The 15212-nt window shown below is 40.7% G+C and overlaps 1 protein-coding gene across 3 annotated transcripts in view; it reads left to right on the top strand.

Annotated features, from left to right (window-relative positions):
* LOC112229324 (collagen alpha-1(XXII) chain) overlaps positions 1–15212 on the top strand; it is a 54958-nt gene that overhangs the window by 27201 nt on the left and 12545 nt on the right. For 2 of the 3 annotated variants that reach the window (XM_042309944.1, XM_042309946.1), the window contains 23 exons: positions 340–393; positions 514–558; positions 2067–2120; positions 2247–2300; positions 2950–2985; positions 3106–3135; positions 3446–3499; positions 3665–3718; positions 6515–6568; positions 7150–7203; positions 7337–7390; positions 7521–7574; positions 7881–7934; positions 9771–9815; positions 9921–9983; positions 10113–10166; positions 10535–10576; positions 10863–10895; positions 11373–11426; positions 11774–11827; positions 12618–12671; positions 12756–12809; positions 12956–13009. In XM_042309944.1, coding sequence (XP_042165878.1) covers positions 340–393; positions 514–558; positions 2067–2120; positions 2247–2300; positions 2950–2985; positions 3106–3135; positions 3446–3499; positions 3665–3718; positions 6515–6568; positions 7150–7203; positions 7337–7390; positions 7521–7574; positions 7881–7934; positions 9771–9815; positions 9921–9983; positions 10113–10166; positions 10535–10576; positions 10863–10895; positions 11373–11426; positions 11774–11827; positions 12618–12671; positions 12756–12809; positions 12956–13009 — 1158 coding nt within the window. The remainder of the gene's footprint in view (positions 1–339; positions 394–513; positions 559–2066; positions 2121–2246; positions 2301–2949; positions 2986–3105; positions 3136–3445; positions 3500–3664; positions 3719–6514; positions 6569–7149; positions 7204–7336; positions 7391–7520; positions 7575–7880; positions 7935–9770; positions 9816–9920; positions 9984–10112; positions 10167–10534; positions 10577–10862; positions 10896–11372; positions 11427–11773; positions 11828–12617; positions 12672–12755; positions 12810–12955; positions 13010–15212) is intronic. The other variant, XM_042309945.1, reaches the window with a different exon arrangement.

The following is a 15212-nucleotide window of genomic DNA, read 5'->3' as shown; positions in this document are numbered from 1 at the left end:
CACTCCCACACTTGGCACAGTCAGAACAAAGGCCAGGGGTCAGGGTCCCACTAGAGGGTCACAATGCTAACAGGTGTTGTTGCTGTTCTGGTTGCTTATTTGCCTCTACAGAATCCATATACTGTACCTCCCAAGTTAACTTGTCAAGTTAGACACAGCAAAATGGGCTTTTTCCCATCTACCCCTTTTAATATATGTGACCTAATATGTAATACTACTGCTCAACTTGAAATGATTGGGAAATAACATTGCATCAGTAGTACTGTATGTGTAGGTTACTGGTCTTTACTCAGCATCTGTTATCCGTCAATATAATGTCTGGTCGTTTTGTTCCTACAGGGAATTGAAGGAGACTCGGGACTTCCTGGTTCATCTGGACCCAAAGGTGTCGGTGTGAGTAGAAGCAACAATGAAAATATGTCATACATAAGCCAAGTAAATAGTTTCAGACCAACCTATGTTTTCTAAAAGTATCTTTGGATGTTACTGTATGTCTGTGTTGTACTATGTTAGGGTGAAAAAGGTTTGAAAGGAGATAAAGGATCAGGAGGATTAAGGGTAAGTATTGTTACATGTCCTATATTTGATTCAAATGATCGTCAAGTATCATAGGTCATCGCGAGCATGACTGGTTAAAGAAATCAAATATAACTGCATGTACAGAGTTGAGAATAGAAAGCTCCACCAGGCTTGGTTAACTCTAAAAATAGCAGAGACTGACACACTTAGCTGACACACGTGTGCAGGTGTGGTTATACCAATTCCCTGCGGGTAAACAAATTGAAGTAAAGGTAATAGAATTTTTAACAATTGACAGATTTTTCCTATTTAAGGGTTAAGTCCGTAGTTTATGAGAAGGAATATAGACCTCAATCTCAGAGGGGAGTAATGGTACAGACAGATGTGGACTGGCTTCCTTGATGTACTCTCCACATTTCCTGTCCTGGGCCCGATGGTGCGGATCCTAATAATACTAGCTAGGGGCTAGCTACCTCCAGTACTGTGTGTCAGTGCCTCGGTTTCCTCTAAACTTTAAGGACTTCATGAAATATAGACTTTCACTGCTGCTGATGGCCATCGTCTAGACAGAACACACTAGTCAATCAGTCAGAGTGATGGTGGCCTATGATTGAAATGATTATACTGAAGTAGCACCCAACATTGTGTAGCCTATATGATTCCTGCCCTACTGGGCTTCACACAGTATGCCAAGTGGGTCGTTGAGGACTATGGTTGTTATTAGGCTTTGAGATACAGATTGTCCTCTAAGTTGGGTGATGATGTGAAATGATAGGACTTAGATGTGCTGGTAAGTGTCATAGAGATAGACTGGGGTTCAAGGAGAAGGGTTTTTAGGTGTACGCTCACAGCAGAGTAGAAGATTATTTACATGGTGAGTTGGGTGAAACGAACTGACAGCCGAGGAGAAAACGGCAACACCTAGATAGAGACTTTATAACACACTCATAACCCATGTAGACCGCATCCATTGGTCGTTGACATACGTCTCTGAGGATGCGAAACAGAACATCTTTGCATGTCCTTCATTGTCCAGGCTGTCAACACATAAAGTGAGGAATCATTAACCCTGTACAGCACTGCACATACCACATGGGTCTTCTCCACCAACCTCCACTGACCCCCGACAGAAAGCCATGTAGTAGGTTTGAGAACAGAACAGTCTGGAGAAGCATTTATTTCTCTGGAGGTGACAGAGGAAATGGTGGTTCAGAACAGGAAGTGGTGGTTCAGAACATTAAGTGGTGGTTCAGATCAGGAAGTGGAGGTTAGGAGAGTCATCTCGGGGTCAGATAGGGGTCAGGGGTACCCTTGTTGTTGACAGATAGAACAGTCACAAAGCATACGAGACATGTGTGTGATGTATTCAGCACTAGCTACCGGCTGGAAAAAGTGATGAAACAACAAGGTCTTAGATAGAACGCAGTACAGCTGGGAAGATGTGGCAAGGTTATTGTTAGTCTTAGCAGGTTACTTTAGAATCTCATCTCTTATGTACCTTGTACCATTTCTATTCAACATTGAACACTGTCCCTTCTTCCTCACAGGGTGCCAAAGGTATTGACGGATTCCCTGGAAAACCTGGTGTTCCTGGAAAAGATGTGAGTTGTCATTTTCTGTTTTGCAGGTGCATAACGATGTTTACAGAAGAGAAAGACCTGAATATTTCTTTCACTGGTAATAACTGCTCATTTCAGAATGCTGTTTTGTTTTGATTTACTGTCTAGGGTTTGGGAGGACTGACTGGTGCACCTGGAGCCGCTGGAGTGAAAGGGGAAAAGGTATGGTCCTCTCTCTATCAAACACTGTAATACAACACATGATCATGAACAATACAATATGTGAATCGGGACAAAACTTTCGTCAAAAGAACACTCAAAAAAACACATGAAACAAGAGTTGATATGCTATGCATCATTTTAGGATTGATAGGCTGAATGTCTCATCCAGAGAGACTCGCAATCAGTGCACTAGCCGGTAAAACATTCACATAATATTATGATCAGTGCAGGTAAACCTTTAAAAAATCTACAAAATCTTTCGCCAGACTGAACTCCTGTCAGACTGAACTACAGTTTTTTACAGTGTTTTCCAGATGAACCTCTGTTTTCCAACCTCTTTTCATGCCCCTCTTTTACCATCAAAGGTGGCCCATTAATCTGTCTGATATGATAACACATTAATCTTGTCTGTCTATAATTACACACGCGCACACACACACACACGCGCGAACACACACACACACACACACACACACACACACTGTATGAAAAGTTCAACTTCGCATAACACTACATACCAGAAACTACTATTGCTCTTGTCATTGACATTAATGTATATTTGCCATCTGAAATATTACCCCATAAACCACACAAATGATTTAAAGAGACAACTTTTTAAAAATTCCTGTCTGGTTTCACTGTCTTGCAGGGAGAGATGGGCCCTGCTGGAATGCCTGGGGATATGGTAAGTCTTATAACGTCATGTACTGTATACTCCACTAGCATGGATGCCAATGCCAACCTGATACAACGTAGAGTGATTGTAAAAACACATACTGAAAATGTTATTTAAACCACCACACAGGTTCAAAGCGAGGGCTTGAAAGGAGTGGATGTGAGTACATGGACATAGTAATTTTATCTTCATATTTTTCTGTTCAGTATTTTGTGCATGGGTCTGTATCTTTAAAACCATCAACTGCATTACTAAGTCTCCATCTGTTGCCATAGAATAACCGTGTGTCATGTAAGGTCATGAAGGAAAGTACACTAGATTGCACAGAGGTTGAGTTACTTCACAGTAATGTTTGCAGTAATATGGACAGTATAATGCTCCTGTGACATACAGTGTATTGTTATTAAGTGATGTCTGTCTCTCATGGACTCTGACTCTGTTATGTCTTTCTGTCTGTTCTGTGTTCCAGGGACCTCCAGGACCTCGTGGCCCTCCAGGGCCTGACGGCCCCCCAGGACCCCCTGTAAGGAACCACAATTTATTACTTCCTCTGTAGACCCCACCTTCATCTTTATCCCTATTATGTTATCTGTATAGATAACAGACGAACACAAAAAAGGCCCACTGGCTCTATAGCTTTACCAGTCAAAGCTGAGGTAGAAAAATGACAAGTGCTTTTTTCCCCTAGGGTGCACCTGGTCAACTTGGTTTACCTGGCGAACCTGGAGAGTTTGGCCAAAGGGTAAGAGTTTAACCTTTGTTATAGGATTTACATGCTTTTGATTACAGTTATACTGTAGGCCTACATCTGACCTCACTGGTACTTTAGTCATAAGAGGTTTAGGCGTGGCACAAACAGGTTTCCCCCCATATTCTCAAAACCACATAGCTAACTTTCTCAACATGGTACTCAAAAGTGAAACATGTGCCTCTCGGTATCAAAGCCCTGTAGTCATAGTGACTGCATGTTGACAGCACACAGTAATCTGTATTACAGCAGTACACAGCTGTTGGACTGCTGTCGGATTCGTCCCTTTGTTTTTCTACAAGTCAACTGTCTCGTAGAAACAGGGATGGTGTAAAAGGTTTATGAACCTTAACATCCGTGTCGATATCCTAACAATAAATACACGGATATTCTATTCTAGGCAAGAAAATGCCTATGATAACTTTACACCGTCATTTTCTGTATTGCCATTGTCGGTGTGGTCTTTTTTGCACATATCTCTGGATCCATTTAATGGGTTCATGAGCAGCTTAACGGCTGGCTACTCTCTTGCCTCCTGTTGTTGTGGGAACCACCTATATACTCCTGTACCTTCAATATGTCGAACCTTTCAACAGTCACATTCCCCTATACTGTACACTGTATGTACATTCTAGTCATTTAGCAGACTTATTCAGAGCGACTTACAATGAGTAGTAGATCCACCGCTTCAGACCAGGAACACCACAAAACACTACAGAAGGCTGTAACAGAGACAGGAAGCCTTGCTCTGACAGTAGTGACTACCCAGCAAGCCGGGAAGATTCCCAAGACATTAGCTAACATCTCCATTAAATTGTATTTAGGGTTTTATCTAATAATTCAATTTGTTTCATAGGCATGACATAACAATAACGTCCCAAAAACATAAAAATAATGTTTTTGATTTAAAAAAGAAAATCCTCCAGAAAACGTTTTAACCCATGAAGGTCAATGTCCAAACCCATTCAAATCTGTCAGTATAAGCTAGAGATATCAGTTTTTTTGCATGGTATATGCGTCTCAATCCAATGCATACGTCTATGTTGCACATCTGCATCTGCAGTGATAGGTGACAGAGATAGAGACGTGTTTGTCAGACCATGAGACATTCCGAAAATTGGTCTTCTCTCAAAATTGCCTGTAGCGTCTGAATGGCCTACAAAATAGCATGACCCCTCTGTGGAAAGATGAGACTCTCCGCTTTGCTCTACGAGCCCCACAAGCGTCTTGGGTCTCGCCTGAAGTCGGTACAGCCGATCTGCCAACTTCTGTCCGTAGCGACCGAACAGTTTGGGGTACACACTAATATGTCCCGTCTGTTGTTGTTTTTTTGCACTAGGATGCTCACAGGCCTCACAAGAATTGTCTGAAGGTCCCCGGTACCAGTTGAAAAAAATTGTAGTATATAATTTATAAAGTATATATGGACACTGAACCAAAAATAAACGGTTAAATAAATGTAAAAATAAATTCTGGGGGGATACTTCAAGTGGTTTTAAAATTCAAAATCCAATAGCTAAATGATCCTTGGTATGACCTTCTTAAAACAATTCCATATAGCTTAGTAGAACCCCCCCCAAGGTTCTTATTAGGTTTTTAGGTAATATAATAACAAAATGGGTCCTGGGAATGGACAGTTTTTGTGTTATTAGAACGTTTTGGGAACGTTTATAGAATCAATTTTGGTTTGCTGGGTAATCTGACTGAGCCAGACCTCCTGGAGCGAGCGGTAGGATGTAACATCAGCTGGAGTTTAGATAGCACACAGTTGATGGAATGAGATGTTTTCTAACTATAACAAAAGATCTGTCACTGTATTGTGTTGAGGAGTACCTTTGTCATAGGGCTCTGATGGCAATACATTTAGAAAATGATATGTTTCTCATATGGATGTGGGGATGTCACTGTATTTGGTACAGTATGGAGAAGGCATCACCCTATCTCTGCAGTATTGACATGTTTTGTCATTTAGCAGACACTCTTATCCAGAGCGACTTACAGGAGCAATTAGGGTTAAGTGCCTTGCTCAAGGGCACATTGTCCGATTTTTCACTAGTCGGCTCGGGGAGTGCTACCGGCGGCCTTTCAGTTACTGGCCCAACGCTCTTAACTGCTAGCCTACCTACCTGCTGTTTCCTCCTTGTATCTGCTATCTCTACTGGAGCTCTTATTCTAGCCTGTTTACTGTGGATACCCATGGCCTAGTCCTCTCTGTTCTGTTCAACACTACAGTTAGTTACAGCTTGAACCTTTTTGGCTGTTCTGCTGTGGCTTGTAGCACTTAACTGTACCTCAGTATTGTTGTTACTGCTGCTGTGAACTCTTCTGTGGTGTGATGTGGGATGGTCTGAGTGTGTGTGTGTAGGTGTATTGAGGATGTGAAGTCACTGAGGGGATGTCTGCTGTGATAATGGGGCTGTCAGGGTATACAGGGCCGTGCTCTCCTGGTTCCTCACACAGACCGCAGTCCACACCACAGCCATCATTAGTCAACTGTTTGCCTGACAAGCCTCAAATAACTGTCAACCCCCCATCCTTTACATATATCAGTCACAGCACTAAGGCCGTCTCAGGTTAACCATGACACTGTAGCTTAAACAGTCCTGCAGAGGGCAGGATATCACAGTCCAGAGAATGAGAGAGAGTTGAATACAGGAGTTGCTAGAGCAACACAGGTTTAAAGGGTTGATTGTACTAAGTGAATAAACATGTTTTCCTGCACAGGTTTATTTTCTCCCATTTTGACATGTTTTGATGTATGAGGGTTGATTTTGCGTCTATCTTTTTCAGGGCAAGAAAGGTGAAAGTGGATTACCTGGTGTTGATGGGCTACCCGGACCTCCTGTAAGAAACCTATTTCATGTCTATGTGCTATATATTGCAGGTGCTCTTTATTGTGTCCTACAGTATCAGACCATTTACAGATATATTCCATGACAAAACAATCTGTTGGAACGTGAAGGCTATGTGTAATAGTATGACTCGCTGCTTCATAAGATCTCTTTTTGATATTATGAATGGAGTATGTGTCAGTTATCAGCACATCTGTTATATCAGGCTCTGGCTCATTGAAAAACATTTTCTTCTTGATGTTAACTACTCACCAGGGACCACATACCTGACATTACTGATCTCTCAACACTAGCTTCACTAAACACTTCCACTAGAGGGAAAATATGCTCTGCCACTTTGGGAACTCATCCACATGACATCAATTCATTTAGATTACATATCGCTCTTAAAAGCAATAATTAGCGCCTGAGGGCCTGGACTTTTTCCTGACTGTGTGACTAGCCAACCAGGAATAACTCTTGATATTTCCACAGCTTGGAGCTATGACTGAATATCAGGCCAACCTAGAATGTCTTCCCTGTTGGACTGAGGTTGATGACAGTCTTTAATGATGATGCCATCTCTCGTTACAGGGTCCCCAGGGGCCTCCTGGAGGGCAAGGAAACCCTGGACAAACTGGACCTCCTGTGAGTTCTGTGCACCAACAATCCTTTACATTGAAGGCTGTACAGCGCAGATGTACTGTCAGCTGTCATTCCAAAAGCTCATAGAGTAAATGAAATAATAGAAAGCTAAAATGTATATATATTCTTTGCTCAGGGTCTACCTGGTGAGATTGGATTTTCAGGGAAACTAGGAGAGCCTGGCAAAGCTGTAAGTTTACTGTATTTTTTTTCACATTTACATTTTATGTTGACATGTTATATGATTCACTGATGTACCATTGAGTTGTCAAAGTACTCATGTCCCAGACGTATCCCTATATAATATTTATTGTTGAAAGGGTTTACCTGGAAACGATGGGCTGGACGGAGTTCCAGGAAATGACGGAGACAAGGTCAGTGTAGTAGTAATAGTGATTCATGTTTCCTAACCAACTGAATGTTTCAGGTTTTTATTCCTTACTAACAGTAAGGAAACATCTAATAATATGTAGCATTCCAAAGGCATGGAGGACAGTGTGCCAGCGTGTTATCCCTACTGACACGTTTATGTTCTCAGATTGTTGTCACACGGTAATGCCATGACCAACCTTCTTTCACAACCTATTTGCAACGTTGTGACAACGTAATATGTTAGTTGGGATAATATCTGATACAATACCATACATGTATAAAGCTGTGTTTTTCATTCATCTCCATAGGGGCCTAGAGGAGAGTCTGGATTGGATGGCTTCCCTGGTAAACCTGGTCCTAAGGTACAGTGATACTACTCTTTGTCTTTGTCCAAAATGGTAACCTTTTTCCTAAATAGTGCACTTCTGGTCAAAATTAGTGAACTGCATAGGAATTACAATAGGGTGCCATTTTAGATACAACCTATATCTGGACACCCTGGCCATATCAATGGCTCGTCATAAAAGTGATGCATGCAGCAGGATAAAGTTTATATGGAGTCTATAAAGGTGACTTTTAAAGTATCCATTTCACTTGAGCTGGATGGATTGTTAAATAGGAAAAGGAGTAGCAAAACTAAATGAATGGCATTGTGTTTCAACTCAGGGAGTTGGATAGAAACCTTCTGAGATATACCTGTGCATCAGTGGAGGTTCCTCAGAGGAGGACCATCTTCCTCAGTGAATTATAAAAACAAAAATGGTAAAACATTAAAAAGTTATCATTTTTAGGTAAAACTATACTAAATATAACCACGTCTCCACATAATTGATAAAAACACACTGTTTTTCAATGAATGTCTACAGTAGCCTCAACAGCACTCTGTAGGGTAGCACCATGGTGTAGCCAGAGGACAGCTAGCTTCCCTCCTCCTGTGTACATTGACTTCAATGCAAAACCTCAGAGGCTCATGTTTCTCATCCCCTTCCATAGACTTACACAATAATTATGACAACATCCAGAGGATGTCTTCCAACCTATCAGAGCTCTTGCAGCATGAACTGACATGTTGTTCACCCAGTCAAATGATCAGAGAATGAATCAAGTATTGAAATCATAAACTACAGCTAGCTAGCACGGTAGTGCAAAACATGTGGTGAGTAGTTGACTCAAAGATAGAGAAAGACAACAGTTGAACAGTTTTGAACAAATTCATTTCTTCTAAAATGAAGGAGAAGCAAGAGAGAAATATATATACTATAGTGAGAGTCTTTTTTTTACTCTCAGTTCCACTTAGCTAGCAAATGGAGCTTGCGCCATCCCTGCTCAAAAAAACAACCTGCTCAAATAGAGGGATGCTATATTAGCTAGCTGGCTATGACTATCCAACAGAACACTGGAACTATTCCAAGTCAAGCTAAGCTTTTGGTTTTACAAGTGTATTGCCACCTGTGTAACTGCCTACTGACTACACTGTAACGTTACTGCACGATTGTAGCGGGTTTACCTGCGCGTTAGTTCTATTAGCTATGCTGACTATGAAGTTACTTTAGCTATGGTGACAACGATGTAGGCTGTGTGTAGAGGTTTGGCTTGGAACGTTTTTTTTCATCTGGTCGCATACATCTGATGTGTTGTCCATTGAAGTCCACAAGCAAAGAGAAGAGGTGAGAGGAGAGCGCATGGATGCGAGGACTACAACGGGACTGTGTGTTTACGCTTGATCAGGGGTGTATTCATTCTGCCGATTCTGTTGAAAAACGTTTCTTAAACGGAAGCTAACGGAACAAAACGGGGATAAACATACTTGCATTTGTCCAATAGAAACTATCGTTTGCAACTGTTGGATAGCTAGATATATCAGCTAGATGCAGGCAAGAGTGTGCAAGTGTCACTGTGTCACCTCATATGTTCACATATGTCGTAAACTTTCATTCATAGGCTAGGTTGCAGCAACCTCATGATGGGTATAGGGAAAATTCGAGTATCACGTAGAAGCCTAAACCTATCGATGTTACATTGAACTGGGTGAACGGAATATGAATGACAGCCATCCAATATGCTGTAACGGAAATAAGGCCATGCTCATTTAAAAAATCGTCCAACCTCATCGGCACTGACTGCCATTGCTGTGCATTTATAGACTTAACACTTTCTTATTGCATATGGCTTGATGACAGAATGTGTCACTCCTATAGGGTGAAGAAGGAACACCTGGGCCAAGAGGACCTGGAGGAGAGAGTGTAAGTCTATAATACATGGCTATCACCTTAAATCATTATACTCAACTCAAAGTGCCCCATCCCACATGCTCTTAATCTGTGTGTGTGTGTGTGTGTGTGTTACAGGGACCAGTTGGTTTAACTGGACAACCAGGGGTCGTTGGACCAAGAGGAGAGAAAGGAGGACAGGTGAGATTGATCTCATAGCCATCATTAAAGCCACATTCCTGAAATGTGTACTTCAGCCCAACGGCAGCTCGCATCTAAATCTCCTTGTGTACTACAGTCTTGTTTATGTCTTGTGTTTTCTTTTTTTAGGGTGACAGGGGACAAGATGGCTCTTTCGGGCCAAAGGGTGACAAAGGTGACAAGGTAAGACCGAGATATGAGACGATAGATCTGCAAAGACTCTCATGTAAACAGCTAGCTACTGTGTGTCACAACATCCTTTAAATGCCGTACGATCTCTTACCTTTACTGTTACTAGAACGTGTTATTGACAGTCAGTAACAGTGAACAAGATTCTTGTTACACTGTGTTTTGTTTGAGGAGGGATTGGATAAGCATGCTTATTAGCATAAAAGCTATGTTAGCTGCATGAAAGATAATTCCTGCTTGTACCAGAGGGTGTATTAGTCACAGAGACTTCCTCTCCACTTTGTCTCACTAACTACCACCAGGGGACTAGTGTGTTGTAATGAGCTAATTAACATTCCCACACTGTGTGTGTGTTGCCTCAGGGTGACACAGGACCCAAGGGAACTCCAGGAATACCAGGAAATGTGAGTAAAGTCAAGGGATGTTGAATGGAGCAAAAGACCATATTAAGACACTGTAATAAACCTCATTGAAGGACAGGACGTATTGGAGTAAATTCAAACTGTGAAAATTGACATGTCTGTTATCCAAATAATATTTGTGTCACGCATATATATATATATATATATATATTTTTTAATGATCCATGTACAACTAAGCAAACAAAAAACGTATTGGAAAAGTGCATTGCAATCTGAGGATGCCTGTTGGATAACTTGTCTCTCTCTCTCTGTTGTGTTTTTCTCTCAGGTGGCCAATGTTATCCCTGAGCCTGGTGAGCCTGTAAGTACTGTAGAAACCAACAAGATCTCACTGTCTTACTTCAACTTACTCAGTATTCAACTTTTGTCCAGGGACGGTTAAACCAGAAAATAAAACATTTAAACCAGTGTCTAGCACTGGGATTGGATCCTCGATCGTTAGGTGCTGGAGCGCGCGATTTAAGGCCGCTAGCCTACTAGATGGAATAGGCTCTCCCGTAGCCCCCAGTGGACTGTATTGAAGGCATTTCCTGACATCCTGGGGACCTGGAAAAACGTTGAATACTGAAGTCGATCTGGTGTGACCTGGCTGGTAGAAACTGCTCTGTGTGAGAAATGTTCTTCAGGTCTAATGCACCTATAGGCATTTTTTATGTGGTGTTTAGTTGATACAAAATAACAGTGTGTGGCCAGTCCTAGAAACTGTACACAACATGTATTACTATACAGATAGATTTCCCAACTTGGGCATGCGTTCATCCTTTTTCTTTCTCCATAGGGAAATCCTGGAGCGAGAGGAGAAAAGGGAGAGCAGGGGAATCCAGGAGAGATTGTGAGTTATTCAGAATAAAATTAGCCTTTTACCAAAGGAGTAACATAAGGCTGCATTTTGGGAAAATCAGCAATGCTCCAAACTCTCCACTAGATGGTAGAAGAGATGTGAATCGATTCAAGTGCCCCCTTTTATTTGGTAGAGTCAAATGGACATCAACCATGCTGCACTTACAGTGCTCTCTCTATGTGTACTAACATAGTGACAGCACTCCACCACTAGGGTGGGCACTGTGTGTTTGGTTTTTAAAGGAATCATCTGGCATTGCGAAAGAGCAAAATACGGTATAATTTGTTTGATGTTAAACATAATTCTGGGGATGTTACTAACCCGTTTGTTGTCTGAAGGGTCAACGAGGACTGCCTGGTGAACCAGGCTTTAAAGGACTGGCTGGACCACAGGTAAGGAGTTTAATCAATCAGTCAGTCAGTCAATCAAATGTTATTTATAATTGGACACTCGGACACTCACCTATTCACAACCCATGTAGTAACAATAACATAAGTTGGGCACTATAAAATCCATTTAATTTTTTGCCTAATTCTGTTTTGTTAGAAAAACAACAAAAATGGATGTTCTAAGTCCACTACAATGCTTAAACCACACCAGGAGACAATTTGTTAGTTCTGGGAAACATTGTAGCCTAGTGACCCTTTATTTCAAGTGGGTACCTAGCAAGAGGCTCTTGTTTAGCGGTGGTTTTGCACAAGTGATGGTAGACTTTTCAAAACAAATAACCTGAATTGATGAAATAATCATGATATCTTTCTGCCAGGTAAGCATAGGATACTTTGTAGTTAACATTTCATTGAGAAGACGGTTTTCCTTAGCCTCCTCGGTAACGGCTAGAGCGTCTTCACAAAGTTGCAGGAAATACGAATCACTGATGCATTCTATTCATGTCTTATGATAAACTTGGACAAATGAAATACTTTGCAATACATTTAGTTCATTCCCTGCTAAGCTCAATAATAAAAAATATAGTGTTGAATTCTGTTTTAATGTCTGGATTCCGTGGTTCCGTCGATGTTCTCTGCACCATATATTGTATAGGACTCTACATAAGGTGTCATCCATTGGAAAATAGAAAATCAAACATCGACATAATTTGACATACTATAGTGAATGATTTCAGCGTCCTTCATATCCTTAAATGACTGGCAAGTTTGTTTGTTATCCCCTTCAATTCAGGGCCCTAAAGGAGACATCGGCCCTAAAGGAGAGACTGGGAGACAAGGAGACCCTGTAAGTTTTGGGTCCTTAAGACTGTGTATTTGATAATACTTCTACATATAGACAGTTGTGAATGAAGCCTTGTTTCTCTTCCAGGGTCCTCCAGGATTGCAGGGTACGCAGGGCACCCGTGGATTGCCTGGCAATGTGGTAGGTTCATTTTGTGGAGATGACAATCCAAAAACATTTTAAACATATGGAATTTGTTTTGTTGGTGTCCGAGGACATCCCTAATGCTTTAAACTAACCTTTAACCTAACGTGTGCCTTGAACTGCTCTCTCTGTCTATGACACAGGGCATCCCTGGAACCCTTGGACCACCTGGAATAGCTGGACAGAGAGGAGAGAGGGTCAGTAATCTTATCACTGCTATATGCATCAAAACACATGTGATCTCAAATGTGTTGCAATAGGGACATCATATTGTAACTCATGTGTTCTAGGGACATCATATTGTAGCTCATGTGTTCTAGGGACATCATATTGTAACTCATGTGTTCTAGGGACATCATATTGTAACTCATGTGTTCTAGGGACATCATATTGTAACTCATGTGTTCTAGGGACATCATATTGTAACTCATGTGTTCTAGGGACATCACTCATGTGTTCTAGGGACATCATTGTAACTCATGTGTTCTAGGGACATCATATTGTAACTCATGTGTTCTAGGGACATCATATTATAACTCATGTGTTCTAGGGACATCATATTATAACTCATGTGTTCTAGGGACATCATATTGTAACTCATGTGTTCTAGGGACATAACTCATGTGTTCTAGGGACATCATATTATAACTCATGTGTTCTAGGGACATCATATTGTAACTCGTGTTCTAGGGACATCATATTGTAACTCACGTGTTCTAGGGACATCATATTGTAACTCTTGTCTTCTAGGGACATCATATTGTAACTCATGTGTTCTAGGGACATCATATTGTAACTCATGTGTTCTAGGGACATCATTTTGTAGCTCATGTGTTCTAGGGACATCATATTATAACTCATGTGTTCTAGGGACATCATATTGTAACTCATGTGTTCTAGGGACATCATATTGTAGCTCATGTGTTCTAGGGACATCATATTGTAACTCATGTGTTCTAGGGACATCATATTGTAACTCATGTGTTCTAGGGACATCATATTATAACTCATGTGTTCTAGGGACATCATATTATAACTCATGTGTTCTAGGGACATCATATTGTAACTCATGTGTTCTAGGGACATCATTTTGTAGCTCATGTGTTCTAGGGACATCATATTATAACTCATGTGTTCTAGGGACATCATATTGTAACTCATGTGTTCTAGGGACATCATATTGTAGCTCATGTGTTCTAGGGACATCATATTGTAACTCATGTGTTCTAGGGACATCATATTGTAACTCATGTGTTCTAGGGACATCATATTATAACTCATGTGTTCTAGGGACATCATATTATAACTCATGTGTTCTAGGGACATCATATTGTAACTCATGTGTTCTAGGGACATCATATTATAACTCATGTGTTCTAGGGACATCATATTGTAACTCATGTGTTCTAGGGACATCATATTGTAATTCACGTGTTCTAGGGACATCATATTGTAACTCACGTGTTCTAGGGACATCATATTGTAACTCATGTGTTCTAGGGACATCATATTGTAACTCATGTGTTCTAGGGACATCATTTTGTAGCTCATGTGTTCTAGGGACATCATATTATAACTCATGTGTTCTAGGGACATCATATTGTAACTCATGTGTTCTAGGGACATCATATTGTAGCTCATGTGTTCTAGGGACATCATATTGTAACTCATGTGTTCTAGGGACATCATATTGTAACTCATGTGTTCTAGGGACATCATATTGTAACTCATGTGTTCTAGGGACATCATATTGTAACTCATGTGTTCTAGGGACATCATATTATAACTCATGTGTTCTAGGGACATCATATTATAACTCATGTGTTCTAGGGACATCATATTGTAACTCATGTGTTCTAGGGACATCATATTATAACTCATGTGTTCTAGGGACATCATATTGTAACTCATGTGTTCTAGGGACATCATATTGTAACTCACGTGTTCTAGGGACATCATATTGTAACTCACGTGTTCTAGGGACATAATATTGTAACTCACGTGTTCTAGAGACATCATATTGTAACTCATATCTCATGTGTTCTAGGAATATCATATTGTAACTCATGTGTTCTAGGGACATCATATTATAACTCATGTGTTCTAGGGACATCATATTGTAACTCATGTGTTCTAGGGACATCATATTGTAACTCATGGGTTCTAGAGACTTCATATTGTAACTCGTATCTCATGTGTTCTAGGAATATCATATTGTAACTCATGTGTTCTAGGGATATCATATTGTAACTCATGTGTTCTAGGGATATCATATTGTAACTCGTAACTCATGTGTTCTGTGGACATCATATTTTAACTCATGTGTTCTCGGGACATCATATTGTAACTTCATGTGTTCTAGGGACATCATATTGTAACTCATGTGTTCTAGCGACATCA

Source organism: Oncorhynchus tshawytscha, linkage group LG31 (genome assembly GCF_018296145.1).
Source record: "Oncorhynchus tshawytscha isolate Ot180627B linkage group LG31, Otsh_v2.0, whole genome shotgun sequence".
Classification (NCBI taxonomy): Eukaryota; Metazoa; Chordata; class Actinopteri; order Salmoniformes; family Salmonidae; genus Oncorhynchus; species Oncorhynchus tshawytscha.
This window is presented reverse-complemented; position numbering and strand designations above follow the sequence as displayed.